The 22,524-nt window shown below is 35.8% G+C and overlaps 1 protein-coding gene across 3 annotated transcripts; it reads right to left on the bottom strand.

Annotated features, from left to right (window-relative positions):
- Window positions 1-658: 658 nt before the first annotated feature.
- LOC139960357 (nose resistant to fluoxetine protein 6-like) lies at window positions 659-22,378 on the bottom strand. 3 transcript variants are annotated; one of them, XM_071958673.1, is made up of 17 exons: window positions 22,228-22,378; window positions 21,599-21,811; window positions 20,176-20,315; window positions 18,729-18,807; window positions 16,748-16,844; window positions 15,548-15,741; window positions 15,033-15,065; window positions 13,728-13,910; window positions 12,272-12,365; window positions 11,584-11,676; window positions 10,523-10,688; window positions 9,217-9,296; window positions 7,950-8,066; window positions 7,034-7,169; window positions 5,815-6,001; window positions 4,813-4,955; window positions 659-3,303 (listed from the first exon to the last, which is right to left on the bottom strand). In XM_071958673.1, the coding sequence occupies exons 2-17, from the start codon at window positions 21,795-21,797 to the stop codon at window positions 3,190-3,192; spliced, it is 2,055 nt and encodes a 684-aa protein (XP_071814774.1). In that variant the 5' UTR covers window positions 21,798-21,811; window positions 22,228-22,378; the 3' UTR covers window positions 659-3,189. The 3 variants fall into 3 exon arrangements, with proteins under 3 accessions (XP_071814774.1, XP_071814782.1, XP_071814789.1); XM_071958681.1 differs by lacking the exon at window positions 22,228-22,378 and adding an exon at window positions 22,137-22,156; XM_071958688.1 differs by lacking the exon at window positions 15,033-15,065 and having other exon boundaries at window positions 22,228-22,377.
- Window positions 22,379-22,524: the final 146 nt, after the last annotated feature.

The raw sequence follows: 22,524 nt of genomic DNA, 5'->3' as shown, positions 1-22,524 counted from the left end.
GGAAAGGGGACTGCATTATTATTGGCAAAGTAAATATCTTCGTGATAATACTCAATATTAATGATAATTGATTTACCTACAGAGGTTTAGTATTTTGCTTTTGAAGCAGGCTCTCACATCATTGAGTCCACTTGAGAAATTTCAACTCGCTACCATCTAAATAGTAAAACTTCAACCTCAACGGTGTGTTTAGAGGGTAGTGTGGAGAGGGTGGGGGAGACATGAGGAAAATGTGCTAAGATGCATTTGAATCCCTTCATTATTCAAACAAAGGCAAAAGCCAGTTCAATCCACTCCCTTCAAACTATCAAAGATTGGCCCATGTTATACCAATTCTCTTATTCAATTTGTTTATGTGTGTGTTGGGGGGGGGGGGGGAGGTGGGGTAGGTGGAAGTGGGATGGTAAGATTTATTTACCATCGTTGGTTGTTTACTTTCTTTTTCTTGTTTGGGAGTGGTCTACTTGTCAAGCCCACAAGGGTTCCTTACAGTTCACTTACTGTCATTGCTCATTCTAGTTCTCACTAAATATGTTTGTTATTGTATAATGTTAAAAAAAAATGAACTGAACCAAACAGAAACTTCACTCATCACTTCTACTTTGGTACAAACATCTGATGGCAATAACAAAAACATAAACAAGAAAGAAGAAACACATTTAAAAATTTTACGATATTATTGTTCCTTAAGTTTAATTTTGGTTAAAAGCTTAAGAGGTACTGCTCAAATAGAGCTTATGAAGAATACCATTTGGTATTATTATTTACTCATCAGAAGAAATCACATCACAAAGAAAAAAAAAACCCCAACCAAAAAAATAATGCCCAGATTAATTAACCCAGGAAGAGTTTAAAACTTACAAGTTAGAACTACACATCTATTGCAGTCATAAGAAACTTAACTAAAATGATTGGTTTTCACCAAAATAATAATTTCATAATTTTAAAATAATAATTTCATAATAATTTGAAGTAGACAAAAATCAGAACTAGACGTGTTTGCCGGAGAACTGAATAACGTTGAAAATAATAAAGTCAGCCTAGACTTTGCATTTACTTCTTCAGGTTTAAGGATTTGTAATTGTAAGTTTAATTGTAACCTCTTGGCATGACAAAATATGTTATGTCTCTTAGGAATGATCAGCAATGCATAATAATATTTGGAGTGGTACTAAATGTTGGATGCAAATAAAGAAAAGTAAAATGAAAAGCAAAAAGAGTAAAGGAGAGAAAAACAACAGATTTAATCCTCCTCCTGGTGGGGTGTTATACACCCCAGCCTCGTTTTAACAGACTCTCAAATTAATTCAACAGTCACTTATTTCACTTAAAATAAACCTACTTGTTGATAAAAAATAAAAAATAATTATTTATATTTGTATGTATTGCCAATTTAGTAAAGGATACATGTAAAAACTTTGTAAATGACAAAATGTGTCTTCTTGACTTTGGTTTTTGGCAATTGTGAAACTTTTCAGAATTATACAAAATATTCATTTTCATCTAAACACTGTAAAGCTATCTCTGAAACTTGGGCAAAATATGATTCACAAAACAAATAACAAAACCTTAAAAAATTTAGTAATAAAAAAGCACTACGCCTATCTCACCGTATAAAAATCTTATCCAGTGGCCAGCATTCCAGCCCTTTTGTGTGGGTTAAATTCAGCCAACCTCAATTAATAAAGCTAGCTTGGTTATAATTCTTTAACATTTTTTTTTTAACAAGCTTGATTTTATTCAGCATAGCTCAAACTTTTGCTGAGTTGTTTGTCCATGAAAAAAAAAAATCCAAGTTCGTACACTCCGTTCGAAGAAACCAATTTTTTTGTCTACAATTGCACGCAGTTTGGCACTAATAACAAATTTATAATTTACCAATATTTTAAAACAAATCATATCCTTCAATTTTAAGTAATTTAGAAATTAGTCAAAAGTACAAAACAGTTAAAAAATTCCCTGATCCATTGAAAGTTGATCTTTGAATAATATCATTCAATTTTACGGCATGAAACTTCCACCTGCATGCTTGGTAGCGTTCTTCCGGGCAGTTTTTTCCAGCTGAACAATTTCCTAATTCTATTAACTGTTCCCTCATATCACGCTTCAAAGCACTACTGAGAGAACCTGTCGGTAAAAGTGCTTTGATGTATGACATTACTGTACAGTACGTAAAAATATTGTCCCCACAATGAATATCTTACCCACAAATGTACAAATGATTAAATTGCTGTACACTGTTATATCAAACTATAGGTAGACCAGTTGTAACCTTACACACACAGCAGCATATCAGAACAACTACAGAATAATTTGAACATTTATGTTCTACCCCCCCAAACCCCCCCCCCTCTTAGTAATGCAAAAAGATCAAAGAGAGAATGCCCATAACAACACACATTTTATGATTTTCTGTCAACTTGGAATAACTGAGCACTATGATATTTGAAGAAGAGAAGAAAAGGTTGAAGGTATAATTGCTCATCAATGGTACAAAATAGTTCAACCCCATTCACAAAACAGTTAAAAAATTCCCTGATCCATTGAAAGTTGATCTTTGAATAATATCATTCAATTTTACGGCATGAAACTTCCACCTGCATGCTTGGTAGCGTTCTTCCGGGCAGTTTTTTTCCAGCTGAACAATTTCCTAATTCTATTAACTGTTCCCTCATATCACGCTTCAAAGCACTACTGAGAGAACCTGTCGGTAAAAGTGCTTTGATGTATGACATTATTGTACAGTACGTAAAAATATTGTCCCCACAATGAATATCTTACCCACAAATGTACAAATGATTAAATTGCTGTACACTGTTATATCAAACTATAGGTAGCCCAGTTGTACCCTTACACACACAGCAGCATATCAGAACAACTACAGAATAATTTGAACATTTATGTTCTACCCCCCCAAACCCCCCCCCCCTCTTAGTAATGCAAAAAGATCAAAGAGAGAATGCCCATAACAACACACATTTTATGATTTTCTGTCAACTAGGAATAACTGAGCACTATGATATTTGAAGACGAGAAGAAAAGGTTGAAGGTTGAATTGCTCATCAATGGTACAAAATAGTTCAACCCCTTTCACAACCCTCACTGCTGGAGTGGATCCTTTAGTGGGGGTGGGGAGGGGGCAGGGACAATTGGGTCATATCGAGATGATCTGCAATCCTCCAAATCTCCTTAATTTCTGGGAATGAACAACTTCTCCAGACCAACCAATGGAAACTCCAACATCAGAGAAAAGATGGCTGCACAGCCGTACGAGAGGAGAGCCCCTCCAGAGTAGATAAAAACCTGAAAGAAGGAAGCACATAGTTGGTTGTAGGATTAGAAAAATAGTACATTACAAAGTAAATATGGAAAACCTCAGATACTCATTTGTGCCTAACTCTATCCATATATTGAATTCACAAGTGAGAAGATAAGTTTCTTATTTGTAAGACTTGCAGTATATATGTTTGTATTACTGTATGTGTATCACAGTCTATTGATACTTATACTATCGCTTTTCTTTTCTTTTTTGGTTTACGACCTGTGTAAGGCGAATTTCGGATTGTGGACAATAAATAAATAAATTCAAATTCAAAATTCAAATTCAAACCTTTTTGCTTTTCTTTCTTAGAACACTTCAGAAATATTATTACTTTCACTTTTTAGGGAAAAATGATACAAAGATTATTAAAACAGTTTGTTTTCTTTTTTTCTCCCCTTGAATTTTGCAATTGAAGTTGATCATATGAAAGTGCTGAACTGAATGACACAGTTTTCTAGCCTAGTTTCTATTTAGGTTTCTTGTTAGCAGCCTGCAGTACAAACACACCTTGCAATGAAACTGTCTGCTGCTCAGTGTGGTTCTTCTTTTCAGAAATGTAAAGTATCACTATGTTCATTTTAAGGTCGAGTTGAATCATTATTAGTGATTTTCTTGATTTTGAGTTTGTTTATTTGATTTTCCACACATAATAAATATATAAATGTGGAGGGAAGTTCTTTAAAAAACCAATACAGGCTTAACAAAGTAAAGGGCTTCCAAAGAAAAAAAGTATATACATAAATGAAAATAAAATTAATGTCTTTATAAGGAATAATTTATAAGATACAATATAAACGATGTATCAATACTGAGAAATTACTTCTTAAATTTCTTTAGCGTATTTCTCAATGTTACTTTAGATGGTTTAGATTTTAAAGTAGCTGTAAGAAAATTCCATGTCCTTATAGCACGATTCTCTAAACTTAACATACCAAATGTTGTATTGCATAAGTTGTGGTGTGCTTGACCGGCACATCTAGTGCGGTGACTATGTATGGCACTGTTACTAGTGAAGAAGTCATGGAAGTAAGCCATTCCAAGCCTTGTAAGAGTATGTGGCTACATTCAGCCTAATAATATCGCTAAATTTTAATAAGTTGAGCAATTTGAAATGTGAGCTGGTGTGTTCACGATATTCAGAATGGGTTATATGACGAATGACTTTCTTTTGTAGGATTTCAAGAGGGTGAAGTCATGGACTTGTCATGGACATGAGTCAAGTCATGGACTTGAGTCAAGTCAAGTCTATATTTCTATAGAGATAAATGGACAGATCTATCAGACACTTCCTTTTTTCAAACTTTGGTGGTGACTCCAGTAATGACTTCTTGCAATGCTGCATGTTTATTGATGAACGAGTTACTAATGTAAGCGAAACTACTTTTGAACTTAACTTCCAAAACTTCAAACTTGTGTCATTGCAGATGACTGGCCGATTGGATCTCTATATTTAGTTTCGACGAGTGAGATGAAAGAAAAATTGCACTCACCATCTCTGTCATAGACGCGAACGTTGGTGTGGCTATTTGCATAGTGAATATCGTTAATACTATTGGATGTAACAGATAGGCAGTGTAGGTGAGTCTACCGAAAGGAGCCCATGCAGGGTGGCCGAGGAAAGAATTCACCCAACCTAGAGCAAACAAGAAGGAACATCATGAAACAGACAAACGATAACAATTAGTTGAAAATACTTTCAAGTGACTAATTTTCATCAGTAAATTAAATTAGTCATTTAGTTGGGTGACAACCGTTATGAAAGGGTTCTTGTGGCTTGTTGCCATAGTGAAACAAAATGGAGTCTGCTGGGGATGCGATTCATCTCCTAGCAAAAATTAGACTAAATTGAACCGGAGGGCCAACTGGCCTTTATTATTATAGTGATTCCCTGCCAAATTTTATATGGAATAGTACATGTGCTGAACCAAATGGTAACTATTAATGAGTTAGAAGCAAGGTGTTATTTGGACCTGCATATTAAACACATATATTTTACTTTAGGAGTTTGTGTATTTACAAGGTTGCAATCAGGTTTTGTTAACCTCAAAATGACTTTTTGATTCACAACAATTTTAATAGGGGTCTTGTCCTCACTGAATGGGATCTACATACCAGGTATGAAGTGCAAGCAAGTTATACTCTTTGAGTGTATCTTACAGAATTTGACCTCTGTTGACCTCTTGTAGTCATAAATGAAGCTCTTCAGACCAACTGTGAAGTTCATCCACGCTTTATACTTCTAAAGTTATCATTTTTGCAAGCTTTTCATATTTTGACCTGTTGACCTCTGTTGACCTCTGACCTTCGATAATTTCAACACAGTTCTGGTACTCCCCATGACATAGAATCTTTCACATTTGGCAAGTAATCACATAAACTTTGAAAGATCTATGTTCCCACTCTCCCTCCGAGCTCCCTTGAGAGAGGAGAGAGAAAAAATAAGGGGGATGGACACTCATAGCAACAAATTAAGAATTCATGAAATAACTTACCCCCATAACCATAATGACAGGCAAATACAACCCAAGCTAGAAAGATACCCCAGGCACAACGGACCAGTCCTTGGTAGAAACCGTTCCCTACCGCAGACCAGGGATGTCCATTAATGTTGGGATAAATTGAATAAATGCACGCGTAGCCTAGACCACAGGCACAGACCCAAGATATCAGAGCAACAATCTAAATGTACCGAACAAGGAAGAGAGAACAGGAGAGAGAAGAAAAATCCAAGTGTCATCATCTCATTGAATCAGTTGGATTATCAAGCTTTATTTTAATATCAAGTTACACAAAAACACCATTGTTATGTGAAACATTCTTCGAATAATTCTTTGAAATAGAAGGAATAATACGTGTAAAGGTCGGAAGTCAAACTGCATTGATAAGTTCGTAGACAAAATTTCCTGTACTTCGCTCATGCTTTAAAGTTTATTGTATTAATTCCAGAAAATGGGTAAAATAGTTCTCGAAAGTGCCTCATGATACACAATTGATCTTCCCTTATTTTCGCTGTATTGATTGTAGCTGTTTATTCATTAGGCTTCTTAGATTAATATTGAATTTAAAAAGTGGTTAGAATTTTACTTTTTTACACGGCAAACTACATTGTCGATCAGTGTGGCTACATATATGTATAACACTGTAGGAGACATGCAAATATACAGTTTCCACCATACTATCACTGGTAAGAAAAGATCTTACTGATTCACAGTGTAACAGAGAATCCAAAACTAGACCACACGAAAATCGGTGCCATGCAGTGGCTTTCCTAGAATATTTGGCGGGGCGTATCCTTCTGTTGTCACCACAGGTGATGCTGTCCTGGGGGGGGAGGGGTCTAAGGGGAAACTTTTTTGTATGTAAGGTGGCTTAGATGTCAAATGGTGCTATATTTGGCAAAGCTTTGAACTGATTATATGATTAGGAATTGTCATTCTTTGGTAAATGTTTCTTAATATTTCCTATTGTTTCTTCATTTTTAGTAGACAATTCAGATTGGCATAAACCACCAGAATGACTTACAAAAATAGGAACAATTTTTCCATCTTCCACTATAACAGGCTGCAACAAAGTACACCACTGGTGCCCTGCTTTATGTAGCAAAGAAACAGATTTTGCCCCCCTTAATAAATGGTCCGACTTGTCCTATCTTTCTGTACATTTTTAGGGAACAAATATTTGTCCTTAAGAGTATATTACTGCATATCTCACCCAGTGAATCTTGACTGATTTCTTGGGGTACTTGTAGAATACATAACCAACGATCATTCCAACCAGGTAGGGGGCGATACGGCAGTAAGGCTTGTAGTAGATGACTTCTATAAAGTTGGCATGGTCATCTGTAGGTCTGCAAATGAAATAAATGTTTTCAATAGAAACATTAAATATGAAACTCAAAATCGAAATTGATCATCCAATATGAAAATGACGTTCCCCTTTTCTTCCCTATCTCTAACAAAGATATCACACTATCAAGAAAAGGTTGGCCTATATTTCAACTCACAGAGAAATTAGGAAGCAGTTAAATTAAATGTGATGTATTGTGAGGCACAGTCTGACAAAGCCAAGATATGCATTCATGTTGTCACCACAAAATGGCAAAACCACTGTCATTTGGAGAGACAATTTCGTTGAATGTAAACGAGAATGAGTTTTGATTAATGAGAAGAGAAGAAAACAATCAAAAAGGTCTTGGCAGGTGTTACTATGACAATGGTGTATTCTCAAAATACAGGCTTTTGCAGGTATTTACATATCCATATTTCAATCGTTCTAATTGAGAGACTGGTCCCTTGCGACGAATTAAGACTTGTTTTTCTAAAATAAAAATGGAGGAATTTTTGCCTTCGGATTGGAATGGGGAAGCATTCTTACTGATCAGTGTCACTATGCAAAAATGAATGTCACTTATGTATGTGTTCATACGCAAATGGGTAAGTCAGTTACACAAGTGTCCTTATGAGAGTGAAGAACTCACTACAGAGATGTCACTATGACAACAGAGATGTTACTTATGGCAATGTTGCTATGACAGTTGAAAAGTCACTCAAGCAGGACAGTTGCGGGACGTTAACAATGAGGAAGCCAATTACGCAGGTGTCGCTAAGGCAATGAGGAATTCACTTACGGTGTAAACAAAGCGCTGGATCCGGGAGGAAAGTTGTGGATACCACCCAGAATACCCGTGATGAGAATACTTATCGCACAAAGCACTGTGATGAGGGACAGTCCAATCCATGGGATGCTGGTATAAAATAAAATCAATGAATCAATTAAAAACAGATAAAAAAGATTAAACTGATTAATTTTAGAAAGAAAATTTCATGGACAAGGCATACATGTTAAAGTTACAAAGTTCACTTAAAATTAGATACACAGGCTGCTTAATCCATTTTATCAACTGTATTTGATAAGGTATCACTGGATAAGGTCATGTACTTTGCCCTGTATGGACAACTATTCAAGTTTCATAATGAATAACAGCAATCTCTTAAAAATGGAGGGGGCAAAAAATCCTAGGAATAGTAATTTATAAAATTATTGACATTAAAGTATTGTTAACAATTAAAGTAACATATGTCTTTGCTTGAATAGTGGGACACTGCATTTACAGTTTCAACAAACACACGGACTGAATGACTTTATATCTAACCTTACTAAAGTACTTATATCGCAAAGAAGCTACATTAATGGTAGTGTTAGATTTGTTGCAACTATGTTAGCTCACATTACACAGCTTTCCCATCAAGCTAATGGGGTGGGGTGGGGGGGGGTTAATATGCATCCATCAATCATAGTTCTGTGTTGAAATAGATTAAATCATTCTTTCGAAAATGATCACACGTATAGTGATGTGAATTACATGTGCCCTCTTTTTAGTGATAATGTCAAATGTCACAAAGAGCTCAACAAAATTGGTACAATTTGGTTTGCTAGCAGTACAATACATTTACAATATACAATCCAAATTTGTCGGGACATACTGTAACCCTAGTAACCAGGGAAATTTGAAGGTTGGTCACAGAAGTTAAACATTACACAGTTTGTCATGAGACAGTTACAAAAGATGTAGACTCACGTATACCTGTTTTTTACTTTTTCTACAACAGAAAGCAAAAGAACTTACAAGTGCAGAGGAACCACATGTTCCTCAGAAGTTAAACATTACACAGTTTGTCATGAGACAGTTACAAAAGATGTAGACTCACGTATACCTGTTTTTTACTTTTTCTACAACAGAAAGCAAAAGAACTTACAAGTACAGAGGAACCACATGTTCCTCAGAAGTTTAACATTACACAGTTTTTCATGAGACAGTTACAAACGATGAAGACTCAAGCACTGTTAACCTACTGTTTGTTACTTTTTCTACAACACAAAGTGAAAGAACTTACAAGTACAGAGGAACCAAGATGATAGGACTGATGATAAAAAACTGCATGTCATTGGCCAGATACCAGACCCAACCTATACACTGGTGAAGGTAGAACGCAAATTGGTGCAGTTAAGTATAAAGTGATTATGAAACAACGTGCACCATTTTCAGATACCAGACCTACCTTATCGTCTAGAAGAGAACAATATCTGATAATGAGCTCACCTTGATGATAGAAAAATAATATGGAATTTGCATATATACTACTGTCGAATTTTAGACCAAACCTATATAAAATATTGGGAGAGAGTAGATGGAGTTTCAGTGTACCCAGACGATACAATGTGCATATCAATAATCAGATACCAAACCAAACCGATACATTTAATGGGGAAATAGTTAGTCTTTGGGTTCCTCTGATGATGATAAAAAAAAATACACATCATTAGCCATATACAAAACCTAACCTATATGATTGAAGGTAAAAAGATTGTGTCAGGATATTGGTGATGAAAATATAAATCATTTCCCACATTTCAAACCTAACCTTATGTCACTTCATGAAAATAAATTTAAAAAAAATCCACACACACAATCTATTATTGCTTGCTCAGTTCACCCTACTTTTATTATTACCCACGCATGTTAGTGTTCTGTCATTATACAACAATCACCAGGTGATTATCACACCTACTAATATGCACAGTCATGGGCAACATACAGAATGTTCAAACTTACCATTCAATCAACCAATCAATCAATCAATCAATAACAATTATAGACCACCAACATACACATGTTCTATGACATCATAGACTAACAACATAAATGAATCCTAATGCACTGAAATACAAATAAAACCCAGTTACTGCTGTTGTGCCTTCTGAATGCTTAACAAAACTGACAGGAAATTCTTGAATGTTTCATATTATCTGTTCTTATTTTATTTGATTTATTTTGTTCAAATCTCTTCCCTGTCGCTTTCTGTGATTGCTGGTTATTTAAAGGGGATGTGGGGTCCCTGATATGCAAGGTACTACTGCATCTGACAAGTGCCCTCTAGAAAAGAAACAGTTCTACAGAGACTGCCACCAACTAAAGGGCTGAACAGCTCAGTTGGTAGAGAAAAAATGACTTATAATCCTGACATCACTATGGCTTCAAGTCCTGTTCTAAAACTTTGGAGCTATTTTCAAAAACCTTGATATAGTCATGCCCCCCCCAGTCTGTTCCAAATAAGGTGTCGGTTTATTTGGTGCAAATTGACAAACAACATAACGACAGCTTGGAATCCCACAATAACAAGAACGATAATAGGTTCTCACCATCTCTGCACTCTGGGGATAAAAGTTGTTAATGTACAGCAGATTTGCCCACCAGTACTTTGGACAGTTTGGCCGGGCGGCAAAAACTTGGGCGTAGGGTCCGTCGCCAAAGTAAGGAACGATGTAGACATAGAAGAGCATAGTCACAGCTAATGCTGGAGTGAGTCTAAAGGAGAAAATGAACATTTGTTAACCGTTTCTTCAGCTCTTGTCTATAGATCTGAAAGCTGTATTCTCCACTGAAACTGGATCAAGGCATCTTGATCCACAAATAACTGACTACACCCAACACTGTAATTTAAATACGAGGTACTACATGTGGTTGCAAACATTGAGTTTCTAGTGCTTATGACAAAGTGATGAAACATGTTCTGGAATTTGTCTCTTACTACTGCTATCACAAAGTGAGAGGGTCTGTTATCTTGTAGGGTTTACCTCATCTTATCCCTCCCCCTTTGCAGAATATCTTTAGACTTTTAAGGTAGGGGTACATGGCATTTCCCGCCAAGCTTGTGTGGCTAATATGCATCTATCAATCACATCTGTGTGTTCAAAAAGGATAATATCATGCTTCCGAAATGGTCACGTATAATGATGCATACAACATAAAGCACTTTTTTTTATTTCGTAAAGACACTGATATTTTGGAACATGAGAAAGACATTACAAAACCTGGACAATTGAGTTTGCGGGCGGGAGATTAATTTTTTCGTTGTAATAAACGGGACAATTCTATTTGATGAGGACGTATGGTAGCCCTATACTAACATGTGAGTTTAATTCTTGATGCAGTTCATCCATAGGTAGGCTCTTCAAATTTTTTTCGTTCCAGTGTTGCCTCCCCAGTGACTGATAGCTGGTTACATACCAAATTTTACAAACTCCATTCCAACTGAACTCCCAGAGGATACTAACATGAACTTAATGCACAATGCCTAACACTTTCCAGTGCTATTAAACTGGTGGGTAGGCCTTGGCAATTTTTACTCTTTCAACATGCTGCAAGAAAAAAAAAGTCACGGTTGTTAAAACTCTGATAAACACAGGCATTGCATACTCACCTCCAGTATCGATGGAAATAGAACCAATGCCACGGGATTCGTCCTTGTTTTTTCTTCATTTGCTTTAGCGTCAGGTAAGTCACTAGTAGGCCACTACAGCCAAAGCGACAAAATAAATAAATAAAAAAAAAATAAATAAATAAAGACGGTCAAACTACAGATAGCTTTGCTGAGCCCAAGTTAGCTAGGGCTCGAGACCTTGATGAAAGTTTCATCTCTTTGCCATTCATTAGCATACATTGTGAGTGTTAACCATTGTAGCAGCTAGTAGAGTTAGTTTTCACTGAATAAGTTTTACAAAGATGTCAGGTAAATGTCTGTACAACTGCAGATACTGTCTGCTGAACAATGAAAGAACAGGTAACAAAATATCTATCTAAATATGTAAATATATATATACATATATACATATATATATATATATATATATATATATATATATATATATATATATATATATATATATATATATATATATATATGTATATGTATATATATATATATATATATATATATATATATATATATATATATATATGTATATATATATATATACAAAATCATTCAATTGAAAATTTGCGTGTTATTGCCATTGACCAAAATTGCCACTGAACTAAACCTAAAGACCACGGCATATATATATATATATGTTTCAGCAATGAAAAGCAGTGTTAGTAGCAATAATTACCTTAAGAAAAAGAAGGAATCCACCGAGAAGAATGCATTTGATACTGCCAGGAATCCGTATCTTGAGAGCCAGGATATAGCTGTCAAGGGATTCACTATTATGCAAAATAAAGACATCAAATATGGTCAACTCTTTTCTAACAGGGTTTATCATATAAAGGGATGTTCTTGTGGCGTGAAGTTTGTTGTTTAACAAAATTACGGCATGGAAATGCTTTGCATCTTTTGGTATAAGAACCAACTCCTGATAGTATTTTGTTTCAAATTTGAGGGATACCTTATGAATTAATCTCCCCAATTACAGCATACATTACATAAATGTAATCACGGCAAATGGAACTGAAAAAATGTCTTTGTTCTTAATTCTTTTGCAACGTACAAATAATATTCTTCAAAAACTGAAATGAAATGAAGAGAGCAATGACAACTGAGCAAACCGTTCCAATGTGTCACATTTCAAGGACCAATCAACTACAATATCAACAATGAAACGTTTGATAAGCTATCTGCCATGATGAAATCACAGACCATGTACTAGCTATTATCCACTTTCTGTGGGAAAGGACAAATTTCTCTAGGGAAAATAGTCAAACTTCAAGTAAACCACATCTAGAGTTAGTGAAGCTATTATTGAGTTGGGACTTTCATCTAACAGTAACATAGTTTCTTCTCTTCCTTTGAAGCATCATAAGGAATGAAATAACTTTCTTAAATCCATAATTTGCAAAAACTGAATAAACCAATCCATTAGAGTCCATAGAGGAATTGAGTCCGACGATCACCATTCTGAGTTAATTCCAAGGATTGGTTTAAGATTATGAATTCCAATGCAATGCATCCTCCAATTCCACAACAATTGCCACTTGCTAAAAAAAAATGTAAGTACTTAAAATATCTACTGGCTTATTATCAACGCCCTACTGTACTTGCATTCTCCTTGACTTATAGCACGCGCCAGTTACTGTATATTGATTTTAATGTGTATGTTCTCACTGTCCACTGGCAGGACAATGCAACTGCCCAATTTTCGCTCGACTGGCAAACAGAGAAATCCATGTACATTCAGCCAGTATAAAATAGCCTGAATTTCAAGGCCTGGCCATATCAATCAAGCTGTCAAAACTGATTTCAAATAATCAGGATACTACATTTAATAGTATGTTAATCGAAACTTGATGTCTATGTTGAACGTTAATGCAACCAAAAAAAAAAACGAAGGGCTGGACAAGGAAGATTGTTGGAATCAAATGGAATTGTTAATTTACTCCCTATCAGAGGTGATCTCCGAGTGAAGAAAACTATAGAGACATTTGAATTTGACAATAACAAGTAAATCATTTAAAATGGAAAGTATCCTGATCAGAAAATCTCTGCGTTCGATACTACTGCTGAAAGTGGTCATCAAAAATTTGGTACTGTTTTAATAGTTCAATGAATCTCCTTCATTTATGACTTACTCAATGAAGTCGGCAGGATGAAAACAAAGACATGACCCAGAATGACCCAGAGCATACTGATAACCCGGACGCCATGGATACACGGTATGCTGTCATTGGTCACAGTCCCTGACAACAGCTTTGGTAGATTATGAGGCAGTGCAAAGCTGAAGATAATTTTGTGGAAAGTCGTCAAACCCGTCCCTGGAGAGAAGGCAAAATGGACGAAGCAGTAAGATAAGAAGGAGAGGGGTTAATGTTGCATGTAGTACAAATTTTAATATAGTGAAGTGAAGCAGAGAGCTTTGAGAAGAAACTAATTAAGTTGTATAGATAAACAGGGAGGGGCAGGGGCGGCGATTTGTTTCAAATATTGGGGGGACATGTCCCCCCAATGTCCCCCATGATCGCCGCCCATGGGGAGGGGTGATAGAAAGGGTATGTTTAAATATTGATGACATGACAGTTACCTTTGATCAGCTCAGGAACAATATTTTTATTAATGTGTCAATAATTTGCATACATATTTTTCACACTGAACTAAGAGGGGGGTGTGGGGGGGAGGACCTTTTGCTAACAATCAATATTGCTACCATAGTACAATAAAATGAAGTTTGAACACTGTAAAGTGGTACTTTTAAAGAAAAGTCGCCAAGGAAAGAACCTGGGCACGATAAAGCAAACAACCGAATGACTTATCTGCTCTCAACCCCAGTCCCCTTGCATCAAGACTGTGTGATCATCGTCAGGTGTGTATCAAGTTTCCCCGATAGAAGGGGAACATAATGCTACACATGATCTTCGCCAAAAGGCTGAGAAGCGATCACTGCAAAGTGGGTTTCTTTAGGTGTTTACTGAAATTTCCATATAGCATTTCAATTGAGGTCTCTTTTTTGACTAAGATTAATTTTGTTTGAATCCCAACTTAATCAAATCTTTGCAATTCCAGAAACAAAACAAAACAAATAGAAATAAGCATCATTAATACATTGATGGTATTTCTCTTCACAATTTCTCTGACTTACTTTCTTTAAACTTTCTTTACATAAGAATCCCAGAAGTTCAATTTCAGTTTATTATCTCAAGCTAATGTAAGGAATGGGATGCTTCAAAATAATTAGATTCAAATTTATGCATATCCCATTTGCATAACGCCCAGAAAAGTGTTTGTTTGTTTTATGTTTTCAATGCCAAATTACAATTAGTCATAAATCAAGTCAAAAAGCAGAATTCAAAAATATGATTTATATTTCAAATATTTTCTTTCATGAATAATTATTCTAAGGTTTTCACGTCATGCACAAATCATAGAACTTAGTGACTTACCTAAGTCTCTCCTTGATGGTAATTGTCCCAATTCTTGACCAAAAACAGAGACAGAGGAATGTACTATAAATCAGTTGGATGGTGTTTATTTCTAAACTGACTTCAACTTAAATTGATTTTTAGTAAGTATTTCTATGAAAGTACAAAAAAATTTAACAAATTCCTTTGGCAGACCTTTTCGATCCCTATAATGTCCCCATAACTTGTGCCTAAATAAGACTTCAAATGAAAATGTCCCTGTAAACAAACGTTTACAGTTTCAGTTCATTAACTGTTAGGTACTAAAAACATTTGTATACAGGTGAAAGGTATTGGAAGCTCACAAACATATACGTATATATACTTAATGAAATTACAAGGATTAAATAGAAACCAATGCTACTTTTTGTATTAGGAAACTGTTCATTCATTCATCAATTCGTTCAATCACTGAAGCAACCCACGTGACAGAAAGCTACGCACGTTTGTATATATTTTGTAATACTAATTAGAATGATCTATATTGAAGTTCCCACCTTGTGATGGACCGGATGTGATACTTCCTACGGCATCTGGCAACACTTGCTCGGGTGAATTAGTTTCATTTTGGTGCAATATACCCTGTTCATCAAGTGGGGCATACTGTACACTCTTACAGGCTTGAGAGTGATACCAGGCATGGTAAAGAGATGATAAAACCACTAAGAGAAACAGCAAACTAAAAAAGGTCCTGAAAATAAAACCAGATCAAATTTAAAGGGTGACAAAATGCCAAATTTCAGTCTTGATATGTTTAAGTCGAAAAAAGAAGAGGAACAATTTGAGTGGTTAGAATGTTTCATTTATAGCTATTTTTTAAGACAGCCAGCTTTAGAAAAAACTGAATCTCTGGAATGCTCTCAAGCTTACGGCTAAATTGATGATGATGATGATGATGTAAATTTTGATATTACAAACAAAATGTGTTCTTTTTATCATATAATCAATAGAACATCCTTGAAAAATTTGTAATTCATTTTAAGAATCTTATGTTATTTGAGGCCATAAAGGCCTGACATTTCCTGTCTGTGTGTTAGACTAAGTAGTCCAGCCACTTTCAGTGATGACTCTCATATATTTTGAAGGGTTATTTCTCATAACTAAACAGTTGTATAAATTACAACCTGGAATGATACCACTGTATGTAATGGTCTACGACATCTCAAAATAGTTCAAACTTGGCCATCTCCTTTCACTTTTGATAATGCTCTACTACATGTCATTAGGCTGCTACGATTGCCAAGTAACAGCAAATAAATGCTCTGAAATGTTAGTCCTCTCCTGTCCAGAGCCCCTCTTGCCCTTAAGAGAAAAGTTGACCAATTTGCCAGTGATCCTGAATTGAATTCTATAAATGTTTGGTAGGATATGTCACCTATCTGTTATGGACCTCTGCAGAAACAACAATTCTAAGAGGGAGGCCAATTATCTCCTTCGGACACCGGCTAATAATCAAAACTGAACCGGTTAACCATTGCCATGTTGAGGGGGGGGGGGTGTCTCTGGTGGCGAATTGATAAGTAATCATTTAACAGCTGGGGATACTATGGATTTTTTTCTCTAATTACTTCAGATTTCCCCCATCCTTTTGACCCCCCCTGCCCGCCCCACCCCCCAACCTGCAGACAAACCATGCCTACTATGTTTATATGCTATACAATAAATCAGTTTACACAGCAATATTATGTACTACTCACACTGTCAATGCAAACTTCCAATCGAAAGGGCGATGGGGGTACTTGGTACACGATGGAAGACTCACTGGTTCTACAGACACAATTTTTGTGTGAAAATCTGGAAGATTGGGGAAAATCAAACCAAATCGACCAGAACAGCATTGTTAAATATATATGAATATAAGTTTTAAGGTGATGATAAGAATTTCAAAAGATGAAGTCATTCATTTTATAATATTTTATATTTCTTTATTAAACTAAATCCTAATGAAACTAAGAATTATGTTACTAATTTGGTAACAAGTCAATTCGAAGACTGGTACAGTAGGGGTCCATGACCGTGTTAACAATTAAGCCTGAAAGCCACTACAGCGAACTCATTTATCCAGTATCGTATCCTAAAAGGCTATGCAGAGTGGTCAAATTGCTATGCGAGTCCAAAGACATATAGCAGTTTTCTTTTTTACACAGGACACCGTAGTATCTTATTAGACACGAAATTCAGGGATTTCGAAACTGCTACACAAAATTTGTGCACTGATTTTATATTCCCTGTACTCCACTTCCCTTTGTAGTATTGCTAAAAACCTTGATGTATTATTGACCACCAACCTCTCTTTCCATCAACAGGTTAATAACACCACCATTGCCACCTGTTTCAGGAAAGTGAATATATTTCAAAAGGTAAGTACTTTCTTTTCCTCTTGATCTTGTGAAACCTCTCATAATATCACTTGTTATCAACAGAATTGGTATGTTTAACTCTCTGTACGATGGTATTAATGCTAGACTCATTACCAATATGGTGGCATACTCCAATTAAGAGTCTATATCAATCTGCCCGAGTCTTCTTCTTCTTCAGGAAAAGTGCCAAAAATGCAGTGCAGGAGACCCTCATTTTTCGATATGTTATCAATCAGGATCTGGTTTGTTGTGGCTTGTTATGTTGAAGAACATGACTAGAGTACATGTGGTGCAAAAATTGGGTCAATTGAGGCAATTTTAGACCCCCTTCAGGCCTCCCAGTAGCAGCGTTCGAAAAAATGGTTACTACTTAGTAAAGATGTTTTGTTTAACAAGTGACAAACAAAATCTGCATGGTCATGATAGGGAAAGTATATGAAAGGCCAACTCGTCAGCTGTCCGGTGATGCGTATCTTTTAGCTAGTGAGAACTTCTAATCTAAACATAGAGACCACATTACATTTGTGATCTAGTGTGTAAGTCAATGGGACAAAAAATGCATGGTCATGATAGGGAAAGTTCATTAAAGGCCAACTCGTCAACTGTCCGGTGATGCGTATCATTTAGCTAGTGAGAACTTCTAATCTAGACATAGAGACCACATTACATTTGTGATCTAGTGTGTAAGTCAATGGGACAAAAAATGCATGGTCATGATGGGGAAAGTTCATGAAAGGCCAACTCTTCAGCTGTCCGGTGATGCGTATCATTTAGCTAGTGAGAACTTCTACCTAGACATAGAGACCACATTACATTTGTGATCTAGTGTGTAAGTCAATGGGACGTTCAATGGGCGTATGCTACGATATACAGTCTAGTGCTGTCAGAGTCATGAATGGCTGTGGAACAAGGCATGATGTCTCTACTGGTTTGAAAGAGTTACAGCGGCTCCCTGAGGCCAGGCTGCATAAGATGTAATCATTTTGTGTTGTACAGTTCACATTTTGGGCACCACAGTTTTGTGTTTGCACCGCAGTTTTTGACAGAAGGCTCTGCAATCACACCATGATGCTGTAGGGTATTTTGCAGCTTTTCTGGACTACTAAACAAGGAACTTAATACAAAAACCCTGTATTTTATACAGATATTTTTGTCATTTGAATTGTTTATCTAGGGATGAAATTTTCCAGATGTAGGAAAATGAAAGAATTCTCCTGCTTAGCTATAAACAAGATATTTTGCCTTCTGTCCCCCAAATCCCCCCCCCCCCCTCAGGAAAAAAAAACAGCTATCAGAATTAAACTGTGAATAAGCTTACCGATAAATTTTTCAAATCCCAAAAGGATATCATACTCATTGCATTCTACTGGTGCACATATACCAAAGGCTGAGTTTGCCTATATGGAACAAAACAAAGTGACAGATCATGAGTATTGCATGAGAAACATATATTGTAAAATTAATAATGCTTTTAAATTGATATTCCAAATGTGTGTAAGTATGGCTGATGTAAAGGATTTTTCAATTCTGCTAGTACTGTAGGCTAGTAGATTGTAATAACAGCTGGGTTCAGTTCAAGTAACGTTCGCTGTCCCAACGGCGTAACAAGTTACAGTAAAAGAACTAATTTTTCTTCTACTACTACATATATGTTACTTGAGATTTTATGTAAACTAAGTGTTTAATGGGCCTCGCGGATGGCAAATGACCCTCTGGGATATTTATGTTTGTATATGTCCACATGTTTAGGTTATAACCAGACTGGCAAGGGTATTGTAAGCTTTGGAGCCTATCGGGTTAAATTACACTTAGGCTGTATGTGTTAGTGACTGTAGAGGTGTTCGCTAATAGCGTCCTCGGATAGTCCTCACTGAAGCATTTGTTTTAAATGGCCGCGCCCATGTGTCGCTAAACATTATTGTTGCACGTGTGCAATCATAAGGCGTTGTAGGCGTTGGTACTGTGTTGGTACATGTAGGCGTTGGTACTGACTTGTATCCCACTGGATCTTAGCGGATTGTTTCAGTAATGTATAGGATGAGTTGAAATGAACCAAACATTTATTCAATTTGAGCTGCCATTTAATTTAGGGGAAAATCCCAATATGTTTGGTAATACAGTTGGAAGCAAAGATAAGGGTTATATGAAAGTGAGACCCTCCCCCCCCCCCAGTGGTGTTCTATTTGATACCTATGTCAAGGGGTAAACTGCACATGTGTTGTTTGTATTTTCCAGTTATCATTTTGTCTGAGGAGCACCTAGATATGTCTAAGATTAATTGTTACTGTTCTGCGGCCAGGTTAAGTTTAGCTCACTCAGCCAACTTAAAAGAACATTCTCATGTTAAAATATCCTACTCGATCCATTGGCAAGGTACTTCATGTAAAGATGCTTAAGTAACTAGTGTTAAAGGAGTCTTCCAATTTCTTTCTAATAAATTTAAGGATTGTTACCTATGATGAATGGTGAGGCTATACTGTTTCTTATTTCTTAAGAAACTATTCAAGTGGTTTTCTTGTTTTCTTCACATTTAGAACTGGCTAGAGGGGAGCGTTAATACACTGCTTGCCAAGTAAACCAATCCTTGACTCAGTCATTTGTGTCACTCTATCTCCCCCCCTCCTATGGGCATCACCACACCGACAACCTGGCCACTCCTGGGTTTACATTTAGATCACAAGTTTCAATGCCTTTACCACTTGACCAAAATGCTCTAGCATGAATGAATAGATATAACAAATGAATAACAAGACCAAGATACTCACTGCGGTTGTCTTTATGGTAATGTTAAGAAACACCAAACAGTAATGAAAATCCTCCAAGCTGCCACATTCATCAAATTGACCAAGCATGTTGATGTTACCAACTAGAAATCCTGCTCCTGGTTTCCCAATAGCATCTACAGCTACAACAAAGTATTCAATAATGCATAATCAAGGAGAGAAATGTCTGTACAGATAAGTGGTTTACTTAAAAATGAAAATGATACTATTGCTTGAATTTTGACTGTGCATACCTTTATAGTGATCACTGAACCAGTTGTATAGCAGTTTGCATGATGAAGATATGAAAAATGAATTTACCAAAATTATACATATATTTGTGAATGAATCTGATAACAACAGAGTGAGTTATGTTATCATGGCAATTGAACTTTTTTGAAACTTCAAAAAAAAAAAATTGTTTTCTTTTCATTTAAATCACTTATCTTAGATGAGTAAAATAATATACATACAGTACACAGAATAAAAAGTTGTATATCTTGATGAAATTGTAAACACAGATAAGCAAATTCATCACATTTCATCAAGAAAGATCATAATAATATTTAGTACAGTATAGGTTTTTTAAGAACATCTGTTACAATGAGAGCATATATACCACCTTCTGTAGTTAACTTCCTTGAGTAATAAGATGGTTTATCTAGAAATAGGATAATTAAATCAACCACACCTAAATTAGTTATAGGAAAAATTTATTGAGAAGAGGTTTTCAACTAACAGTGTGGAATACATTTCTCTCTCTTTCCAAAAAGTGTTCACTGCCAGCTGCCATTAACATCTTCTGCAGCCATGCAATTGTACGGACATGAAATAATTTAGTTGCTTTGAGTGTCATCATGAAAAACCTCCAGAAATCTGATAATGCTTGGTAAACACTGTTTATTACATAGATAAAAAGGAGACAAGGATATGTCTTCTATAATCAAGCCAAATATCAGACTTCTTTTGCAAATAATGTGGCATTTATATTGAAGTACTATGAGATCTCTTCAAGTTTGTGGGGTGTCCTATGAGCACTAGGTTTACTCATTACGATCTCAGAGCTAGGTCTCAAAATGACCTAGCTTTGACTTCCAACACGATTTTAGGCTTGCTGTATTCAATATTTGGGACTTTAATTCACATATCAAGTATGACATCTTCAAAAGTTAATCTTGGGCTATCTTGTGTGCAAGCCAGGTATTATGTAACCAATTTATGCTTGCTGAGGCCCTCACCCATACATACATAACTTAACATGTGCTGGCCAATGACGCAATCATGACAACACAATTATATACACCATAGTATCGCCCTTCTTTATGATAAGAATATACTAGATACCGTATGTCTTTTTGAATAATTTTTTACCAAAAGATTTCATGAAACATAGTTTCTTTCAATATTCATGAAAACAATGTCTTACCCATAACTGTATCACTGTTATTGAACATGTTCTCTATTCCCCTTACACATGCTGCTGACATTTCATACTCTTGATCACCAAAAGATGGTAATGGCTGGACACTAAGCATCCCTTTTACAATGTCTGGAGTAAATGAGTCAGCCAATAGGAAGAAAGACGACACAACTTGAAAGGTGAGTAGAAGTTGATACAAAGCCATGATTCCAAGAATATCTGAAAGTGTAACAGAGAAGAAAGATATTTAGGTGTTGGTCGAGAGGTTGTTCAATGAAAATTGCATTAAAAAGATTGGTTACAAATTACAATTGACATTACAAACGTCAACTGCAGTGTCAAGCAGTGCAGCTGTATTAACTATGTACGCTAACATACAGCATAAGCAAATTAACGTATTCTACTTACTAATATATTACTAGCACACCACCATGCTACTCGGTTTTCCATAAGTATATATACCCTAACGTTAGGCACACACTTTTTTGCGTTTGGTTTACATCGATCTATTCTAATGATCTAAGTTTATCTCAGTCTAACTTACTCTATCTATGCTTTACAATATTTGAATGATCCGCATTGGTAAGAGCGCACGTTATTCTTAAAAGGGTATCAAATAATATAAATATACCAACCTTCGAAGCCAATTTGGTTAAAGAATCTGGGGAACCTAAAGTACAGTAGCAGAATTTGCCCACGCAAGGGAAGTCACCAGTGGATCAATCATATCTTGGATAAAAATGTACACACATACTGTACAGTCTTGGTTAAAATAGACGTTACTGCTGTATATACCGTGGCCCAGAAGTGACATTAGAACTTAACTAACTACGTAGAAGTTTCCGTCTTTTTACGTTAAATTTGGAGATGAAAAGGCAGGCTCAAATGATCATGAAAATATACGCCGACCTTTTGAGGTACAAAATGAATCT

This window comes from Apostichopus japonicus, chromosome 3 (assembly GCF_037975245.1).
Source record: "Apostichopus japonicus isolate 1M-3 chromosome 3, ASM3797524v1, whole genome shotgun sequence".
Classification (NCBI taxonomy): Eukaryota; Metazoa; Echinodermata; class Holothuroidea; order Aspidochirotida; family Stichopodidae; genus Apostichopus; species Apostichopus japonicus.
Note: the sequence above shows the minus strand (reverse complement) of the source record. Positions and strands in the feature narration are given on the sequence as shown.